The following is a 20653-nucleotide window of genomic DNA, read 5'->3' as shown; positions in this document are numbered from 1 at the left end:
GAGTGGAGCTCCGTCATCCAAGTGGAGCGTGCAAGCTCCTGCAAAACCCCGCCCAAGGACTTTACACCGTGCGGCAATAGGCGGTCCCCGAGCTGTCGCCACAGTCACAGACTCATGCCCATTGGCATAACATGGTCAGCTAGAGGTTAAATAAAGCCACAAAAAAAGCAGATAAACTCTGGATTTCAAAAGATCATAACAGATATTGGCATCTAAAATCTATGTAATTAATCTTGGATAAACAATAATACCGTAATTCTGTATCTGTATATATCTTTTTTTTTTTCTTTCTAACATGTCTCTGCATCACTACACTCACCAGCAATGTAAATTAAAGTCCATCACTAGACAAAACTCCTGTTGTAGTTTTGAGGGCGTTTTCACGCTGTGCATTGCTGCGCTCAGCATTGATTCATGCGAGCCCGCTGTCCATGCAATAGCATGGACATGTTAACATCCCTGCGTTGTAACAGGTAACATTATTCAAACACACTTCATACAGTGCATTTCTAGATACTTACATTGCAATTGTATATGCTATAAAAAACACAACGTACAAAGAGAGATAAAAAGATAGGGGTAGCAAGAGCCAAATATAATGTAGTATGTACTGGTAATATGGGATGAAGTTGGTAGAGTAAATACAAATATACTCACAAAGCAGGGTTACCCCAAAGGCAACCACTGTAGTAGCAGGTGGGGAGGTTAGACTTGACCCCACTCAGGATTAAGAAGTCGCTCTCCGTAGATCAGGAAAAAAGGGATGATACCCCTCCACCAAGGGTGGACTTAGAACAATGTAACAGGAATACAGAGATGCCAGTAGAATAAAAATTTCTAAAAAGGTTAAAATTTGTGAAGGCAGTGGCGGACTCCCCCAGTCCCGTCCCCTCCCCCCCGCCCAAACAGACACAAGATACGCCAACATAGAGTAGCAGAACAGATTTATTTACATATTCCAGGGGAAAATGCAACGCGCTCCGCAGGCACAATGCTTGGCCCAGAACTGCACTGTACCGCGTTCTGCAGGCACTGTACCTACTCCCACCTATTGCCTGGTGGGGTGGGGTCGTGCCTGCGGATTTTCCCCTGAAGTGTGTAAATAATTTTGTTCTGCTAAACTTTAGCATATCTAATAATAGCATATCTTGTGTCTGTTTGGAGGGGGAAGGGGGTCACCCATTGCCTCTACAAATTTTAAACTTTTAGAAATTGTTATTCTTTTGGCACCTCTGTATGCCTGTTACATTAAAGAGGGAAAGTGCAACAAAGAAATAGTGAGAGCCCCTTTGTCTCAGGCCCCTAGGTCTCACCGGCTGGTGCTTTTGAGGTAATCCACACAGGATTACCTCAAAATCCTGTGTGACGGACGCGAAACGGCCGTCGCCGTCCCTCTTGCAGTCCTGAGCACCCACTTCCACCCCCGCAACATGACCAGGTGATGTTTGTATGACGATTCCTACTACTTGCATGTTTTTCACTTTACACAATAATAGAAGTTGAATGACGGAAGGTGCCCGTAGCTGTTTCTCCATAACAAAAGGTAATACACACAGGCCCAGACTAAAGTGCAAATAGTGAGCAGGCTACAAGTGGCTGCAAGCCTGCCCACTGACCAGGGCTCATGGGTCTTCAACTGACATGTCGATGTGCCCGCCCACTTTCCTCTACAACAGGATACAGAATACCAGAGAGGCCAAAATACAGGCTTACTAAAAAAAAAAAAAAGATGTTATATCAGGTAGTGATGGTCAAGTAGATGCAAATAACTGAGTTGATGCAAATGTATGCACATTTGTATGCAAGTTTATGCAGCTTGAAAATTAACCAATCGAATTTTACCTCAGCGGGATTTGATTAGTTCATTTTCAACTTGAAGTTATCTGCATCTACTTGACCATCACTAATATCAGGGTTTACTATACCAGGCGTTACACCCATATATTTATAATGGGCTTGGCCAGGACCGGTACACTTTGTCAACTATACCTGAATGTTTACTATATCAGAGTTTACTATAATAAGATTATCTCCAAAGGGACAGGTTAACTGACAGTTTTGCTAGTGTTTATGTAAATCACATAGCACGCATTGCATACAGACTACCACTCACATTAAAACCATAATGCACATTGTTAGTATAACCCACATTGTACAAATAGTGTAACGTGTAGAAGCAGCACATGCATTGTGTACATGACGCAAGTTGCATTATGTATGTAATACAATGTATGTTACATTGCTTCTGTAAACCCCGGTGAAATACTGTGTTGTGTGTGCACACCAAGTGTATTGTAAATCAACCCCTTTTTCCTGATAGATTTAATATATTATTTCCCATGTAGCAGAGATTATGCAGAACTAAATTTCTACCAAAGTGTTGCGTTATTTCCCAGAATCCAGCCCTCATTTTACAGCTTTTCAACTGCTCAGCAAGCATGAGAGCAACATTCTGGGCAAGTTGCTTCACTAAAGAAGTATTTACAGCTGTGCCCAAAACTATCTGCAATTCCAAGCCCTGAAATGAAGCATGCAATCATACAAAATGCATGCAGCTCTGGCTTTCTCAGCATCCATGTAATATAGCAAAGGCATGCCAGGACCGTGAGAGGAGAGGAATGATCTAACAGAAAACAAAATCACGGCACAACTTTCTGTTATTAAAGTTGACCTTCACGTGCCGGGCCACAGTCAGCAAACAGCTAGAGCATTTCTGTCATATTTTACAGCAAATGGCCACAGAGATCAAACAGATTATTCCCTAATATGATATTCAGATGTAAAATATGCCCTTTGAAACAATGCTAGGAATGGAAGCAAGTATATAATGTGCTAATACTGAATAGTTAATGGCCTCCATTCCCTTTCAGCAGCCAGCACAGCGCAGGGTTAGTGCATGATGGGTACAAAGGATGGGGCGCAGTAGCTGCATTGGCTTGTTAAAATTCTTGAAGTGATTATCTAGCAAATGTCAGCCTGTAAGATCAATATGTGATTTGCATTGCTCAACATGATAAGGTTACTTTGCTCTGTCTCCGACAACACAAAGCTATAGAAATTCAGGCACACGCTGGCATCAGTCTTCCTGGTCTCTGTACAACTTTCTGAACACACTTAACAACTCATCAACTCATTTTAAAAGCCAAAGCAGAGTCTACCTAAACAACAGACACCATCCTAACATACTGTTAATACAATAATTATTCTTTCTAGTTTAAGAAATTAAAAAGAGAAAAAAAAATGTGAAGCTTCAGCCAGATATTAATGTAGGAAGTTGTATTTTCGTGTGTAGCAATAGTAGGATGTTGACTCTTGGTGCTTCTCAATAACCCGGTTTTGCAATATTGAGAAAGAGCAGGAGCCCAATGGTGCAATATCACTATAAAATTAAATAGAATATAGGGAAGAAATGATGCTCAAGGGTAGGTAGCAAAAATGCAACCACTGTTAGAGCCTGCGGGAGAGAGCGGTTCACGCTTGGTATTCCAAGATTACTGTGCAGGTACTGGTACACAGTGCTGCTCATCCAGGTTCCGGATATCCAGGTAATCCGGATATCCGACCTTTTTTCAGCTATCCGATTCAGATACCGGATTTCTGTGGAAATCCAGATAGCGATCTGCAGATAGTTGGCTGGCAATGCGGATATCCGCGGATAGCCACGGATATCCGCAGATATCCGACTATTAAGATACTGTAACTAAGTAGATGACGTCCAGGACGTCATGGAGCCAATCAAAGGGCTCCCAGCAGAAGCCCTAGCAACTGATCACAGAGGGGAACCCTGGCCAGCCCCACCTGACCTCATTGAGCCAATCAGAGGGCTCCCAGCCTTAGATCTGGCACCCAATCACAGAAAGGAACCCTGGCCAGGCTCCCCTGTATAATCAGGAGGGCTGCCATGATGAGAAATATCGTCCTAGCTTGTGAATGCTCATTGAGAGACATGCCCCAGTGCTGCTGGCCTAGCAAGTGCTGTACACAGTGATAAACCTAAAGCTGTTCAGTGATTAACCCCTTCACTATCACTACACTATTGTTATATTGTTCATTAGCTTGATTCTAATTGTGTGACAGTCAGAGTGTGTGCTGCAGGGCTGCTGCAGCTGCTATGTGTCTGTGTGTGTGCTGTGCACAGACCAGGCCAGCTGCTGCCTGCTGGCCAGCTATTAGCCTTAGCTAGCTACAGTATAGGTTAGGTTAGGGAATAGGGAATAGGATTACTGTGGTAGGCCTGGTGCACACCAAAAACTGCTAGCAGATCCGCAAAATGCTAGCAGATTTTGAAACGCTTTTTCTTTTTCTGTAGCGTTTCAACTAGCATTTTGCGGTTTTGTGATGCGTTTTTGGTGTAATAGATTTCATGTATTGTTACAGTAAAGCTGTTACTGAACAGCTACTGTAACAAAAAACGCCTGGAAAACCGCTCTGAAGTGCCATTTTTCAGAGCGGTTTGCGTTTTTCCTATACTTAACATTGAGGCAGAAAGGCATCCGCAATCCAAAATCTGCAGCAGCCCGGGAGTATGCGTTTCTGCAAAACGCCTCCCGCTCTGGTGTGCACCAGTCCATTGAAATAAATTACCCTAGCGGATCCGCACCCGCAAGCGGATCGCAAACTGCAGCAGAACCGCTCTGGTGTGCACTAGGCCTTATTGTGTAGCTAGTACTGTAGTACTGTAGTCAGTGCTAGTAGTTGTTAGAGTAGTAGTACTACTGTGTTAGCTTACTACAGAACTGCTGTGCTGCTGAGCAGTGCCAGTGTGACAGTGTCTTCTCCTCTACTGTCTGAGTGTCACTCGGCATGTGGCCCTTGGCACGTGCAAAGTGCCACGTGCAAAGTGCCACTGCCAAGTGCCATGTCCGGCATGCTCCTGGCAGACGTTACACCTGCTGCAGCTGCATTGCCCTGCTCCTGCTGCCTTTGCTACTCCCACCGCCAGGGTGCAACAGGCCACTGCTGCTGTGCTGATACCACCTATACTTAACCCAAAACACAATTGCTGCGCAATTTTTTGGAGGTGTCTGGGCTGAAAACTGCCATGTTCCAGTTGTCCGGTTGGACTTTGGACACAATGTGGGCTGCACGACCGCTGTCTGGAACCTAGTCCTGTTAATTGACAGCCATTTTTTGGGGAGGGGGGGGGGGAGGGGGGATTTTAAGTCCCCACATCATCAATTAGTGTTTCCCTTTAAAAAATAATGATGCTACATGCCTCATTTACCCTAAAAAAAATGTTTTTTTAAAGCAATTTAAAGGCCACTTCAGTTTTTTCTATCCAGATATCCGAATCCACCCAGATACCCTGGATACTGGGGTTGGATAGCCGATTCTATTCAGATACCCAAAAGATCAGCTCCGGATATCCAATCTGGATCCGGATATCTGGGTATCCAGATCAATCCGGATTCTGAAAAGGGGTATCCGAGCAGCACTGCTGGTACAGGGTCGGACTGGGACACTAAGGGCCCACCAAGAAAGTTTCAGCCTAGGGCCCGGTCTTTAGGTGTCCCCAGATTAGGTTGGCAGGTCCCCAGTTAGTGGGGGGCCCCCATGCTGGAAGGGGGGACAGTGGGCTCAGAGCGGCAGGGAGGGGAGAAGCTTCCCCCTCCTCCCTCACCTAGGGCCCCCCTTCCACGCCCTCCCCCCCCCAGTTAGGTAGGCAGGTCTTCGTGCCCCCATGCTGGAAGGGGGGGGCAGTGGGCACAGAGCAGCGGGGAGGGGGGGGGGGGGGAAGCCTCCCCCCCTCACCTAGGGTCCCCCTTCCACGCTCCCCCCAGTTAGGTAGGCAGGTCTTAGTGCCCCCATGCTGGAAGGGGGGGGCAGTGGGCACAGAGCGGCAGGGAGTGGGGGAAGCCTCCCCCCTCCCTCACCTAGGGCCCCCCCTTCCGCGCTAACCAAACATGACCCTTCATCCCCCCACTAACACACTGCATTGTGTGCCACTGCCTGAGACTGCCCAATGTGCCCATAATCCACCCCCCATGGCTGGCAGGCAGACTCACAGCAGGCACACCGCAGCCAGACACCAGAGACAGCAACTCCCCCCAGTTGCCAGCTGCCCACACAAGTCTCCTTCTCTGAGTCCTGCCTCTTTGGTCTCCTCCAGGTCTGGTCCCTCTCTCTCTCCCCTCAGTGACAGTCTCCGGAGTCTCCTCCCCTTGCCATCCCCCCAACACTACACACACACAAAGAGAGCCCACAGTACGTGCAGGGCAACTGAGCCTGGATTGGCAGCGTGGCATGTCCCGGCGGGCGTCAGTGTGGCTGCGGTGGGCGGCTGCCTCTCCCTCAGGCTCAGAGTCCAGTGAGTCAGTCAGAAGATGAGGCCAGGCATTCCCCCTGAGGGCTGGCCAGGCCTCTGTCTGGCACCAGGTGGCGCACAGTAATGATGCGGTGCGGACGGAGGCAGAGCTTGTCGCGAGAAGAATGATGCCTCTCTTCTTATAGGCCTCTGGACCACACGGCTAGCGTGATGACGGGACCTCACCATGCGGCGCCTGGCTGAAATTTCACTGGCACAGGCCCGGCCGCCCGGATAGGAGAGGGGGGCCCTCTGGTCATGTGACTGGTGACATCACAGCTCTTAAAGGGTGCCTACCGAATGTTACGTCGGTAGTTCGGTGGGTCAGTCCGACACTGTACTGGTAGGTCGCACTCAATGTTATTGTTAACTACAAGAACTCGTTTCAAAAAACTATCACCCCTAACAGAGGTGTACAGCTATGTATAAACCACTGGTTGTGACACCCTAGGTATAAACTGAGAATATCTAATGTAGAGTGTAGAAGAGGAAGTTGTTCAATTCTAAAACATAATCCAGATGTTAGTGGTCAACAATTTGGTATAGTTAATAGATGATATTCAACAGAAATGTATGGTGACTGTGAATCTTCTCTGCAGATCTCTATTTTTCTACTAAGCCTGCATGCTACTTCCTGTGAAGTACGAAGGGGATAAAGTGAAGCCTCCATATCTGTCCTCTGCTTGGTGCTGGGATCATGCCTGGGACCTAAAAAGGAACCCAAGGAGAGAGACATATGGAGGTCCCATAGTCATTTTCTTTTAAATACCAGTTGCCTGGCAGCCCTGATCTTTCTAGTCAGAGTCTAAAAAAAATCACCCACTTATAACTAGCACGCAGCTAATTTTGTCATATTTTTTCGTTAGAAACATGTGATCTGTATGCTTGTTCAGGGTCTATGGCTAAAAGCATAAGAGACAGTGAACCAGCAGGACAGCCAGGCAATGTGCATTGCTTAAAAGGAAAGAATTTCTTATTACTAAGGTTGGTTATTATGCATACTGAAAACATGTTGACCCATGTGCAATTAAGCTTTTCTCCTCAGTTTTGTCCTAGGAAATTATTTTCATCTTCTCTTTAAAATAGCTTTTCAGCATTTTACAATTGGAAAAATGCCCAAAAGTCGCTCAAAAAGAACTGTCAAATTTATTTGGAATATTTTCTTGCTTGATGGTGATTTAAATACCATTTTATGACAAGGTGTGAAAATATAACCTAGGTGAAAACAAAGGCGAAAAAGTTAATTGCATATGGGCCATTGGGCTTGATTCATTAAACCTTGTTAAATACCTACGCTACTACGTTAATTAACATAGAAGTGGTCGCGCTAGTTGAGAACCACAGTCGTGCTATAGGCACCTTTGTGCAGCAGTTACAAACATCACCCATAAGTTAAGAGCACACGCTACACTGACCGGACCATATGCAGCGCATGCGCGCTAATATTAACCCACGCTGTCTGTGCGCGGCAGATTTAACGTAGCTTTAACAAAATCAAGCCCTATGGCTCAGACCATTATTTTATCAGTTTGCAGCCAGCATAAAAGCCCTCTGAGGAATCAGCAGTTCTTCAGCTGTGTCTAAAAGGAAGTGTTGATAAAACAAGACTTAAACAGCATTCGTGACATATAGCTTCATGTTATCATATACAAACCTGCTGTACAATTGTGGTTAATTCCAAGCATAGCTGGATAACACTGTTTCTCGTAACGGAGTAATCTGTCACAGCAGCAAATGGTGATCTGAAAATGAAGCATATTTTATCATGTGATGCATATTGTGGTGCTCTCTATTTACATTTATATTGGACAATGTCAATGGACATAGACATGTAAGTACAAAATAGAACACTACCTTTAGACATTTAGAAAATAGTTAATACTCGCTGTCTGATTCAACACAACCCAACTTAGTTAAGTTCCACTTGTTTTGGGTAGCCCATGATACAAAAGAATTAGACCTGAGTGTACTGCAACAACTTTTCGTCGGGAGATTTGGGGGCGCAGGATACAGCTGGTATGGCTTATTCTGCTGCAACACAAGTTCCCAGCGACGTTAAATTACTATTCCCCCTCTAGGTCGACGTGGATAATCGGGAATGATGTAATTCGGCTTCCAGTTATTACGGTCTATGGTGGCGCCGGCTGCTCCCAAGTCTCCTGCGCTGGATTGCCAGTGTTCGGAACCCAGGATCAACTGTTGCAGGCAAAAGGGATAGCCACTAAACCACTGTGCCATCTACAAAGTTCTTAACACGCATTCTAACAGCTAAGAACTTTGCATCACTGCCCAGCAGGGAAGCTCTACTACTGTATATCTAATGTAGGTTACTATCACCAGATTTCAGGAGTCCCGATTTGCTCGACTTCTAAAGTTATAAACTAGCCCTCAGGTGCCAGCAAGTTCTACATTCACATGGGGTGGTGCAAGAGTGGTCACATGCATCACGTATAAATTACCATAGAGAAGGGGCAATGCTTAAAGAGACTCTGAAATCTCTGAAAATTCAGCTTTTTATTGTAAAAACCTGTTCAACATTATTGCCCTAACTAAAACTCTGCATCCCCACGGCTGAAATCTAACTAAATCCCCCCAAACTCCCCGGGGCACACTGCGGGTAATGCTTCCATGAGAGGCAGAGCTTTCAGCTGCAGCTCTGCCTCTACAAGCGTCTATCAGTGCGTATCTCCGCCTCCACCTGCCTCAGTCTACCTTCACTGAGAGGCGTGGGGGAAGAGGCGGAGATGAACGCAGATTGAAGCGCATGGAGGCAGAGCTGTAGCTGAAAGCACGAGGCAGCAAAATCCATGACCAAGAAAGTAGTGGATTTTGCGAGGGGAGTTTGGGGGATTTAGTTAGATTTCAGCTGCGGGACGCAGCGTTTTAGTTAGGGCAATAATGTTGAACAGGTTTTTACAATAAAAAGCTGAATTTTTTGAGACTTCAGAGTCTCTTTAAAGGGAAGGTTCAGGGAGGGTGGGTAAAAAATAAAAATCAATTTCCACTTACCTGGGGCTTCCTCCAGCCCGTGGCAGGCAGGAGGTGCCCTCGCCGCCGCTCCACAGGCTCCCGGTGGCCGACCCGACCTGGCCAGGCCGGCTGCCAGGTCGGGCTCTTCTGCGCTCCAAGGCCCGGAACTTCTGCGTCCCACGCCGGCGCGCTGACGTCATCGGACGTCCTCCGGGCTCTACTGCGCATGCGCAATAGTTCTGCGCCTGCGCAGTAGAGCCCGGAGGACGTCCGATGACGTCAGAGCGCCGGCGTGGGACGCAGAAGTTCCGGGCCTTGGAGCGCAGAAGAGCCCGACCTGGCAGCCGGCCTGGCCAGGTCGGGTCGGCCACCGGAGACCACCGGGAGCCTGCGGAGCGGCGGCGAGGGCACCTCCTGCCTGCCACGGGCTGGAGGAAGCCCCAGGTAAGTGGAAATTGATTTTTTATTTTTACCCACCCTCCCTGAACCTTCCCTTTAAGTAGAATAATTCTTACATTTACAGTAGGTTTGACACTTTCTGATAACTTCTGTCTGGAGGAAATGTATATTAAAATTTGAAATTACATTTCAAATTTTAATACAAGACTACATTTTTCTATTTTCTTTAGTCTTGTACAACATAACCTTAAAACCCCCAAAGCTATGATAAGTATATTATAACCGTGCAAAACACTTGTTCATATGGGAAAAATAACTTCTCCCCCCAGTTTACATTTGCATGAATCCTTTTACTATCCACGTAGCCTTGAATAAAATCAAACCTAGGTGACCTATAAAAAGACATCATTCATATTAATGAAAAACCTTTACTAGTATTACAGAAAACCATTACTGCAGGCAAGTTTGACTTAAACATCTCTCATTTTTCCTTACAATGAAGTCAAATATTTAAGCAGCTCAGGCACTTCAATTATACTGCAGCTTATCTTCTTTCCTTGCTATAAAAAAAAGTAGTATGAATTCAACTGTAATGATATTGAGCTTCCTATGAAATCCTAAAATGAATGGCAAATACATTATAACCCCTAGCATAGACCAGCTTCAACAATTGTTATACTTCCATTATTCCATTATACTTATACTTCCATTCACATTGCAATTCTCAAAATATGTGGTAGGTGCTTTACTTACAATATGGATCATTTTTAACTCTAGTACAATTTTTGGACCTCTCTATTACATTTCTGCACAACTATTAACCTCTACATACCTTGGGCTAAAACAAACAAAATGAGTGCATCCATGACATGTGTGCACTTTGGTTGAATAGCCAGACATATTAAAGTATTATTTGCCTTAAAGGTGCACAAATAGGACATTTTATCAAACAACCTCTACTTTCAGGAATATATACACACACACTATAATATATTATATATATTAGCTCTGCCCACTTTTTCTAATCCTAACACACAATTGCTCAATGATGAGTTTTGCGGTCTTTGGCATCAATAATTGGCATTGAAATGAAATAAATCTAATTGGCTGTGGCTCCACTCCTTTGAAAATCAATAGGTGAATTTTGATTAGCTTTTGTAGGCTCCACCCACTTTTCTGAATATTAATCCCAGTCACCCAGTGACCAACTGTGCAAAGTTTAAGAACCCTGCCATTGACAGACAGTGTAAGAATGGCTACAGTTTACATTCTGGCAGTGAAATTTGTATTTTTCTCAACCCACTGACGTCCTAATGTTTACCGGGTATGTATTTGGCTGCTGTTGGCTGTGGCCACTTTTTCTAACCCTAACACTCAATTGTCAATAGTCAATGACCAAGTTTGTGAGATTTGTGGTCTTTGGCATGAATAATTTTCATTGAAATGAAACACATCTGATTTGCTGTGTGTGGCCCCACCCCTTTTCTAAATATTTAACCCCAGTCACCCAATGATCAACTGTACCAGGGTTGAGACTTGTGCCATTAACAGTGCAAAAATGGCAGCAATTAAATATTTGCCTTGAAAATCAATAGGTGAATTGTGATTGGTTTTTGTAGGCTCCACCCACTTTTTTGAATATTAATCCCAGTCACCCAGTGACCAACTGTGCAAAGTTTTAGAACCCTACAATTAATAGTGTAAGAATGGCTGCAGTTTACATTTTCCCAGTGAAAGTTGTTTTTGTCTCCGCCCACTGATGACTCAGCATTGCCCAGGTATGTATTTGGCTGGTGTTGGCACCGCCCACTTTTTCTAACCCTAACACAAAATTATTAATGACCAAGTTTGTGAGCTTTGCGGTCTTTGGCATCAATTTGCATTGAAATAAAATAAATCTGATTGGATGTGGCTCCACCCCTTTTCTGAATTTGAACCCCAATCACCCAATGGCCAACTGTACCAGGTAAAGGTGATTACCAGTGCAAGAGGCTTGTGCCATTAATAGTGCAAGAATGGCATCAATTAAATATTCCTCTTAAAGATTAATAGGTGGATTTTGATTGGCTTTTGTAGGCTCCATCCACTTTTCTGAATATTAATCTCAGTCACCCAGTGACCAACTGTGCAACGTTTGAGAACCCTACCATTAATAGTGTAAGAATTGCTGCAGTTTACATTTTCTCAGTGAAATTTGTATTTGTCTCCGCCTATTGATGACCCAGCATTGCCCGATTATGTATTGGGCTGGTGTTGGCGGCGCCCACTTCTCCTAACCCTAACACACAATTACTCAATGACCAAGTTTGTGAGCTTTGCGGTCTTTGGCATCAATAACCTGCATTAACATGAAACAAATCAGATTGGCTGTTTGGGGCTCCACCCCCTTATATAAATTTAAACCCCAGTCACGCAATGATCAACTGTACCAGGTTTGAGGCTTGTGCCATTAACAGTGCAAGAATGGCAACAATGAAATATTCCCTTGAAAAATCAATAGGTAATTTTTGATTGTTTTTTGTAGGCTCCACCCACTTTTCTGAATATTAATCCCAGTCACCCAGTAACCAACTGTGCAAAGTTTGAGAACCCTACCATTAACAGTGTAAGAATGGTTGCTGTTTACATTTTCCCAGTAAAATTTGTATTTGTCTCCGCCCACTTATGACCATGCGTTGCCCGCTTATGTATTTGGCTGGTGTTGGCTGTGCCCACTTTCCTAACCCTAACACACAATCAATTACTCAATTACCAAGTTTGTGAGCTTTGCTGTGTTTGGCAACAATAATTTGCATTGGAATGAAACAAATCTGATTGGCTATTTGTGGCTCCACCCCCTTTCTGAAATTGAACCTCAGTCACCCAATGATCAACTATACCAGGTTTGAGGCTTGTGCCATTAACAGTGCAAGAATGGCAGAAATATTCCCCTTAAAAATCAATAGGTGAATTTTGATTGGCTTGTATAGGCTCCAACCACTTTTCTGAATAATAAATCCCAGTCACCCAACGACCAACTGTGCAAAGTTTGAGAACCCTACCATTAACAGTGTAAGAAAAATAAAAGTTTGCTTTCTTAAAACAGAAAGAATTTGTGATAATTCAGGTTGGAGTGAGCTTGAGATGTCTCCCACAATGCATCACTGTTGAATATATGCAAATTAACCATTGTTACCCTTAGAAGTTAAACACACCTCCAGAACCGCTGGAATGCAATGATGTGTCAGCTTGGTAATTTGTACAGAGCCATAATAATCCAACATGCATACAGACTGTTTTGGATTGTTTGATCCTCATCAGTGCATGGCATGGATTAATTTGGCTCTATGCAGTAGGGCTTGTAACACCGAGAGGTACAGACTAACTAGCAAGCTCATGGTGACCCAGAACTCATTAGAGCGTGTAAGGGACTACAATGGTCCTAAAAGCCCCCTAAGATGTTAAGAAAAACAAAACGTTTGCTTTCTTAAAACAGAAAGAATTTGCGATAATTCAGGTTGGAGTGAGCTTGAGATGTCTCCCAGTGCATCACTGCTGAATATATGCAAATTAACCATTGTTGCCCTTAGCAGCTAAACACACCTCCAATGTAACAGTGTAAGAATGGCTGCAGTTTACATTTTCCAGTGAAATTTGTATTTTTCTCCGCCCCCTTTTTGGTTATGGGAATAAAAAGTATCCTATACTGTATTCCAGGTAATGTACTATGTGTGTGCCAAATTTCATTCAAATCCGCTCAGCCGTTTTTGCGTGATCGAGTAACAAACATCCAAACATCTGAACTTTCCCATTTATTATATTAGTAGGAGATATATATATATATATATATATATATATATATATATATATATATAGATAGATAGATAGATAGATAGATAGATAGATAGATAGATAGATAGATAGATAGATAGATAGATATACCTATACACACACACACACACACACACACACACACACACACACACACACACACACACACACACACACACACACACACACACACACACACACACTTTACAGCTTATTCTGTAACATACTGCTTTCAGTATTCTGGGTTTCAAGATATCTCAGATCTTTTTAAGACAAGATCACACGTGTCCCATTATTCTTTCATGTGTAGTACCATCGAGTGGAGGGAGGCTTCACAGAGGAGTCTGCGGGATACTCAGAGAAGCTAGAGCAACGTAGCTAGAAAGAATACATTCTGCAGCAGCATGTGGGAGATGAGGACCTTTCCTAACCTCATCCTAGTAGGAAAAGAAAATCTGCACAAAAAATTAGCTACTTTTGATGTTCCCCACAAATAAATGAGCTGATCAGCATCTCCGTTGCCAACTACACAAGCGAGGGAATGCCCATTGTTGATTTGACGAATCGTGAAAGTTCTGCTTTTTTTTACGATTTTGTTTACTTTGATGAATTAAAAATTGCCTAATTCACTGCATTGCCCCTTTAAAAGAGCCCTTAGATTCCACCATGAACCTCCTCCTGGGCACCAGAGGTGGGGAAGAGTCCTTGTCCATAATATGGATAAGGAATTTGGGGAAGAGGGAATAATTTACTGCCCCTCTTTTTCCAGGGCCACCACATCATGTCTAGTTACCAGTTCTAACACGTGGCATGGACAACTATGGTTATTGTCTGCTAAACTGAGTTTCCTTCCCATGTCTAATTGCAAATCTTTTTACCACTGCTCATCATTGTGCATAACAGTGCTCTTCCAATGTATAGTATAGGCCAAAGGTAGGGCCACGTGTGATCTGTACATATAGAGGAAAAGCTGCATTACAACCAGCACTTACAACTGAGACCTTATGTGAAAATAACAGACATGTACATCACTCTGTCATTAGTGTAAATAAAATGTGCCAAATGCCATTTTGCATCACTTACATGCTGAAAATCATGTTTTTGTATGTATCAAAATCTTCAAGAAAGCATGAAACCCACATATGACAAAGAATAATCGCTTTATAATACTCTACTTCCAGACGTGGACTTTTTTTTTACTCAATTTAAAATGTATTTTCAAATAGAAAAAGTATATCAGACTGCTCTAAAAATATATATATATATTTACCTTTATTTACAGTATATACTGTATAAAAATATCCTCTTAGGTTCCCCAGATGGTAATGAGATTATAGTACACAAGATATGAATATGAAATAATTCATGATTAATGCAAAAATACTGATAGAAAAATATAATAAAAAATACATTTTAAAACTATTTTTCAAAAGATTAATTATCTCAAATTCAAGAATTCAAAAATAAATTGCTGGTTAATGTCATCCAAAATTGATCTGATTGTGTGTATGAATCTATTCAATATGGCTGTATAACAGTTAATGATATCTTCACAGAAGCTATAAATGACTGACCGAAGGTTAAAGTCCTCCTAATATTGGAATCACTTTGTTCCTTGATTAGTAGTTATATAACTTGCATAAGACAAAGAAAGGGAGGCGGACCTCCAGAAACGCGTCAGCGATAGGCTCAGTTACTGTGACGTCACATTACAAGGGTGGAGGCACGGCCACGGAGCAGAACGCTGCAAAGATCGCATCCCCAGACGGGGTTCTGTGATACCACCTGAGGACAGCGCCTCATCAATCTTTGGAGCCAGGCAAACTTGCCCAACTTTATTGCGCCAGCTACAGATGTTTAGACTCTCCCACTCAGCCACCGGCCGGGGTTAGTGGGATTGACCGGCTCCACTATAGAACCACCCGTTCAAGAGGTTCGGTAGGATCGTGAGTAACATACGCGTCAGGGATTTCCCTGCTACCTACTGTTTATAAGCTGAATATAAGCTGTGAAGATAATACAGTAACATCTAAAGAAATCAACAATGTTCTATGAGGAATACACTACTGCATGAAGTAATGTATGAGGATAACTTGATGTACAGAGGCGCCAGTAGGATAAAAGATACTTAAAAAGTTTAAAACAACTAGGTGGTGGTGGTGGACCAACTGACCTAAAACAGACACGATGCTGTCAATTAAAGTCAACGATAATTTATTCACATACTCCAAGGAACACTGCGACGCGTTTCACGGGTACAGAGCTCGCTTCTTCAGGCATTAAACAATAGGAGTATCACACAGCTACAGGTCCAGATAGTCGCAGTGTTCCTTGGAGTATGTGAATAAATTATCGTTGACTTTAATTGACAGCATCGTGTCTGTTTTAGGTCGGTTGGTCCACCACCACCACCTAGTTGTTTTAAACTTTTTAAGTATCTTTTATCCTACTGGCGCCTCTGTACATCAAGTTATCCAGCGATCCACCCTTGGTGGAAGGGTGACACACCCTCTTTTCTTCTATCACAGAGAGCGACATCTTAATCCTGAGTGGGGACAGGTTTATACTCCCCACCTGCCTATACAGTGGTTGCCTCAGCGGTAACCCATGTTTGTAAGTATAATACTTAATTGTCATTCAAATTCTCCTGGGCTAATACCTACTACACTATATTGGGCTCTCGGTTTGTCTTTTTATAATGTATGAGGATATCACATTTCAATGAATAAGATCCTATGTACAGTAGTCTTGAACACCTAATGCTTTAACCCTGGGACATTTGATTATCGCTACATTGGGAAGCACTATAGCCATACACACTGCGATTTGAATTCATCCTTATGAGGACAGTTGTCTGGTCTTATGCAAGTTATATAACTACTAATCAAGGAACAAAGTGATTCCAATATTAGGAGGACGTTAACCCTCGGTCAGTGATTTATAGCTTCTGTGAAGATAGCATTAACTGTTATACAGCCATATTGAGTGGATTCATACACACAATCAGATCCATTTTGGATGGCATTAACCAGCAATTTATATTTAATCTGATTACCATCTAGAATACCTAAGAGGATATTTTTATACAGTATATAAATAAAGGAAAATATATATTTTTTTAACGCAGTCTGATATACTTTTTCTATTTGTTTACTCTCTTTGGGATTGGGATACCCAATACTTCAGACTTAGCTGCAGCAAACTGAAATTGGGCGCAATACCACAAATTATTTATAAAATGTATTTTAACTTTGTGAGACAATTTATCTAGATCAATGCACGATGCACAAACAGGCAGAATTTGATTGGGCCTAAAATGGACCTTGGAGCTATAAGGGCTGCTCCACACAGGTACGCTGGATCCATTACTGACATGGGAAACACCAAAGGGAAACAAGAGGTCTCTTAATTAGGTGCTACACACTGACCTGCATAGGCGAACTGCATAGGCTGTGGCCTGTAGGGGATGATGCATTTGGAAGGTGGGCCTTGAGGACTGGGTTGAGAAACACTGATTTACATAATTTAAGTAGTTCTGAAAAAGCATGATACTATTTATTGGTTAACGTGGAAGAAAAAAGTGCAAAGCTTTCAGCTAATAAGCCGCCTTCAGACAATTCCTGTACAGGAATGGATCCTGAAGAAGATTTTTTAGCAGAAAGTTTAATCTTTCCCCATCCTCATTTTCTGCTGGGGCCCTTTTTAGACAAAATACATCTAGCACAGCTATATGGAGCTTCCCTGAAACTCATTTTAAGCCCAAGGCACCCTTAAAAAGTTATACTATTTTTTGCATTTTGTAAAAATGTTTGGTGAAAATGTCTATCTTTGCAAAAACATATGTCTGGAATATTTTTGGGCAAAGTGAAAAGAGACATTTTATTTACACCTATTACTAATGGTCACCATACACAGCCATAAGCAACAGTAACGATTTAGTGGTGGGGTGGTAGAGAGCAGAAAATGGCATGGAGTATGTGCTAGTGTTAATGAACAAAGTACTGGCAAAGCAGACAAATATGCAAATACATAACGAGTGGCTATGGAATTCTCAGACCAATACCAGCAATTACATTATAGATCAGAAAAAAACTGGTCCAACTACAGGGAAACTGTCACTTGCATACCTGAGTTCTTAACCCTTACAGTGAGGAAAATTTTAAAAAGGAACACAATTTAGTTTTGTGCAGGGATGACACTGTACATACACCTGTTTATCACATGACACCACATGTCAGTTTAGGTATCATTTAATTCAGATACAATTATAGCTCTTTTGCTCTTCAGTCCCGTTCATTTAGATTATTTGATGTAGTAAGAGGTTACCAATTTGCTAAGTCCATGTACATATATGGAAATAGACAAATATGAAACCAGACTCCATAAGTGAACTAATGAAGCTAAACAAATATGAAACCAGACTCCATAAGTGAACTAATGAAGCTAAACAGTGAGAACTGATCTGCACTGCCGTTAAAGTGAACCTCCGGAGTAAAAATCTACTCAGTAGAACTGAAAAGGCTTGGTGTTTTTTTACCAGTTTCACAGCATCAGAACTTTGTTTTTCTTACCAAAGCATCATTTTTAGCTGCATTTTTAGCTAAGCTCAACCCATCAAAGAAAAAAAGCATGGGCTTTTTTCCCCTGATGCTGTGCAGAGAATGATGGGATTTCCTATGTTGTTGTTCATGTTGCCTAGCAACTGGGAGAGGTGCTCAGTACATAGGACAGTTGGAACTCTGTCTCATACTCCCTGTCACCTCCTTTCAACCAAAAAGATGGCTGCCATCATGAAATCAAACATTTGGCTGTTCTTTTAAAACAGCGTGGGTGAGAGATTAGGTTACCTATCTATTTTAATTAACATAACTAATGTAACTTAATGACAGTATGTTTGTTTAGGCTGGAGTTCCTCTTTAAACTGCTCTAGTACTATTAAAACAGAGACTCAACTGTCAGAGCTTCAGTTAAATAAATTTAAATCTTTGCCAACCATTCAAAATTAGGAGTGGATGCAAAGAAGCACCTATATTTTAATGTAGTTGGAGAATGGTTTGTTTTATTCATTCTCACCAAGAAATCAATTAAGATAACTTTGCTACAGTCAGCTTAGCTCATCCTAAGGGCAAGATCAATATCCCTACAAATTTAATAAGCACATGTATATATGTTTAAATTGGCCCATAATAGGTTTCATTGCTTAAATGTGCCTCTAATGAGCAGCTGCTAAAGGGCAGACATTCAGTTTGTCATTTGTTGAACATTGTAGATTTTAAGTTTCTTTAAATCTTTAGTTCCATTTAAAGTGCTATCCCAGCTTTAATGGGAACATTACTGGCCAACAGTGCACCAATGCCCCTCTCCATACTGTTCCCATATAAAAATGCTTTACTCAGTCTTTTAAAGTGATTCCCCACAATTTGTGTGGTGTATTGATGTCATGCTAATATTCCTATATTACTAGCATGGTGCCTAGTCTATTCTTGAAGTCAGGCACCCATCAACTGCCTGCTTCTTCTGGACTATCCATACAGAAATAACAGCAGGATATCATTACACCACAACCCCAGGGAATTCTTCCTATTGACGTTCCAGAAGTACCCGATAGATGATTGCCCAGCATAAGGGTGGGTCAGCCACCATACAATGCTGGTGGGCAGCAGGACAGGTATATAATATCCGTACACAATTACTGGGAGAGGTGGCACCCAAATATATAGCCCTGCATGGTGGAAAATCACTTTAAAAGACTGAGTAAACACATTTTGTCAAAATGCCACCAGAAGACCACAATGCAAGAGTTGAACTTACCTGGGGCTTCTAATGGTCCCCGCAGATGTCCTGCACTCACGCAGCCAGGCACCAATGCTCTGGGCCTCGCCTCCAGTTCACTTCCAGAATTTGCGACTTAAAAGTTGGAAAACCACTGCGCCTGCGCACAGCCATGTCCTTGCTTCCACTGGTGTCACCAGAAGAGTATTGTGCAGGCGCAGACCATACTGGGCCTGCGCAGTACACTGCTGGTGAAGTCAGTGGAAGTAAGGATGCGGCCACTCTGAGACACAGTGGTTTTCTGACTTTAAAGTCGCAAATTCCAGAAGTGAACCAGAGGCGGAGACCAGGGCATCGGTAACTGGTTGCACAGGCAGTCTGCGGGGTAATCTTAGAAGCCCCAAATAAGTTCAACTCATTTTCCCCCTACAGTAGTCTTTTAAAAGGTGCCAATTAACCGTACAATATTTTCCTCAGATGTGATCACATTGTTACAGTCAAATTGTACAGAAAACTATGCAATATGTAGAGAAAATAGACGTGAAACCAATCCATGGCTGGAGTACAGAATTTTGTTGATTAGTATGTTTGATTTTACGTTTGTATCTGAAAAGAGCAAGTGCCCTAGTCAACCAGTTTTTGTTAACAATTGGTAATTACCTTCCAATTACTTACAATCCCACACATCTCGTTGAATTATCCCACCTGAGGAAGATATTGTACTATTAATGGGGACCTTTAGACCTCAAGCCAAGATCTACATTCATAGAAACATTACATACCATACATCTCAATATTAGGTAATAAGAATGGCTTGGACAGACATCAACCAATAACATTTTGAGGATCAATTCCTGATACATGCACTGTCCAGGCTAGAACAGACTTCATCTTTGCCTGTTGAGATGGACACAGTAATTTGAATGCTGCCTGCTGCCTTTGTAAACCTTTGTTTTGTCATTGATACGAAAAAAAAAAATTGGCATGATTGCAGCTATGCTTAAAAGTTTATTGGGTCGTACTAAACATGAAGGCCTAAGTGGAGTGGAAAACATTTCTTCACCCAGAAAAATAGATTAAAAATTGTGAAGCTGTCACCTTCAAGCACACACAGCTAGAATTTTTTACTTACATTTTTTTTTTTTTTTAGTTAGATTTTCCTGTTGGAGTCATGAAAGATACAGTATTAGGATTTGGGATTTCATTTTTTAAATAAAATCATCTGCTTTAGCTTCAACTAGATACTTACTTTTAGGATACCTTTGACAATGTTTTGTGGACATAACCAACAGTTGACCAACCTGCCTACCACTTCCCCAATACTCCATCTGTTAACAGTGTAACACCACACAACACATGCATTTCCAAATGACGTTCAACAGGGTAAGCATTATGAAA

At 42.4% G+C, this 20653-nt stretch overlaps 1 protein-coding gene across 7 annotated transcripts in view; it reads right to left on the bottom strand.

Annotated features, from left to right (window-relative positions):
• Positions 1–20653, bottom strand: part of CNKSR2 (connector enhancer of kinase suppressor of Ras 2) — a 496515-nt gene that overhangs the window by 367197 nt on the left and 108665 nt on the right. For all 7 annotated transcript variants that reach the window (XM_068270009.1, XM_068270010.1, XM_068270012.1 and 4 more), the window contains one exon: positions 7959–8046. In XM_068270009.1, the coding sequence (XP_068126110.1) occupies positions 7959–8046 (88 nt within the window). The remainder of the gene's footprint in view (positions 1–7958; positions 8047–20653) is intronic.

This window comes from Hyperolius riggenbachi, chromosome 2, assembly GCF_040937935.1.
Source record: "Hyperolius riggenbachi isolate aHypRig1 chromosome 2, aHypRig1.pri, whole genome shotgun sequence".
NCBI lineage: Eukaryota > Metazoa > Chordata > Amphibia > Anura > Hyperoliidae > Hyperolius > Hyperolius riggenbachi.
The sequence above is the reverse complement of the archived record's forward strand: the minus strand, read 5'-3'. Positions and strand labels throughout refer to the sequence as shown.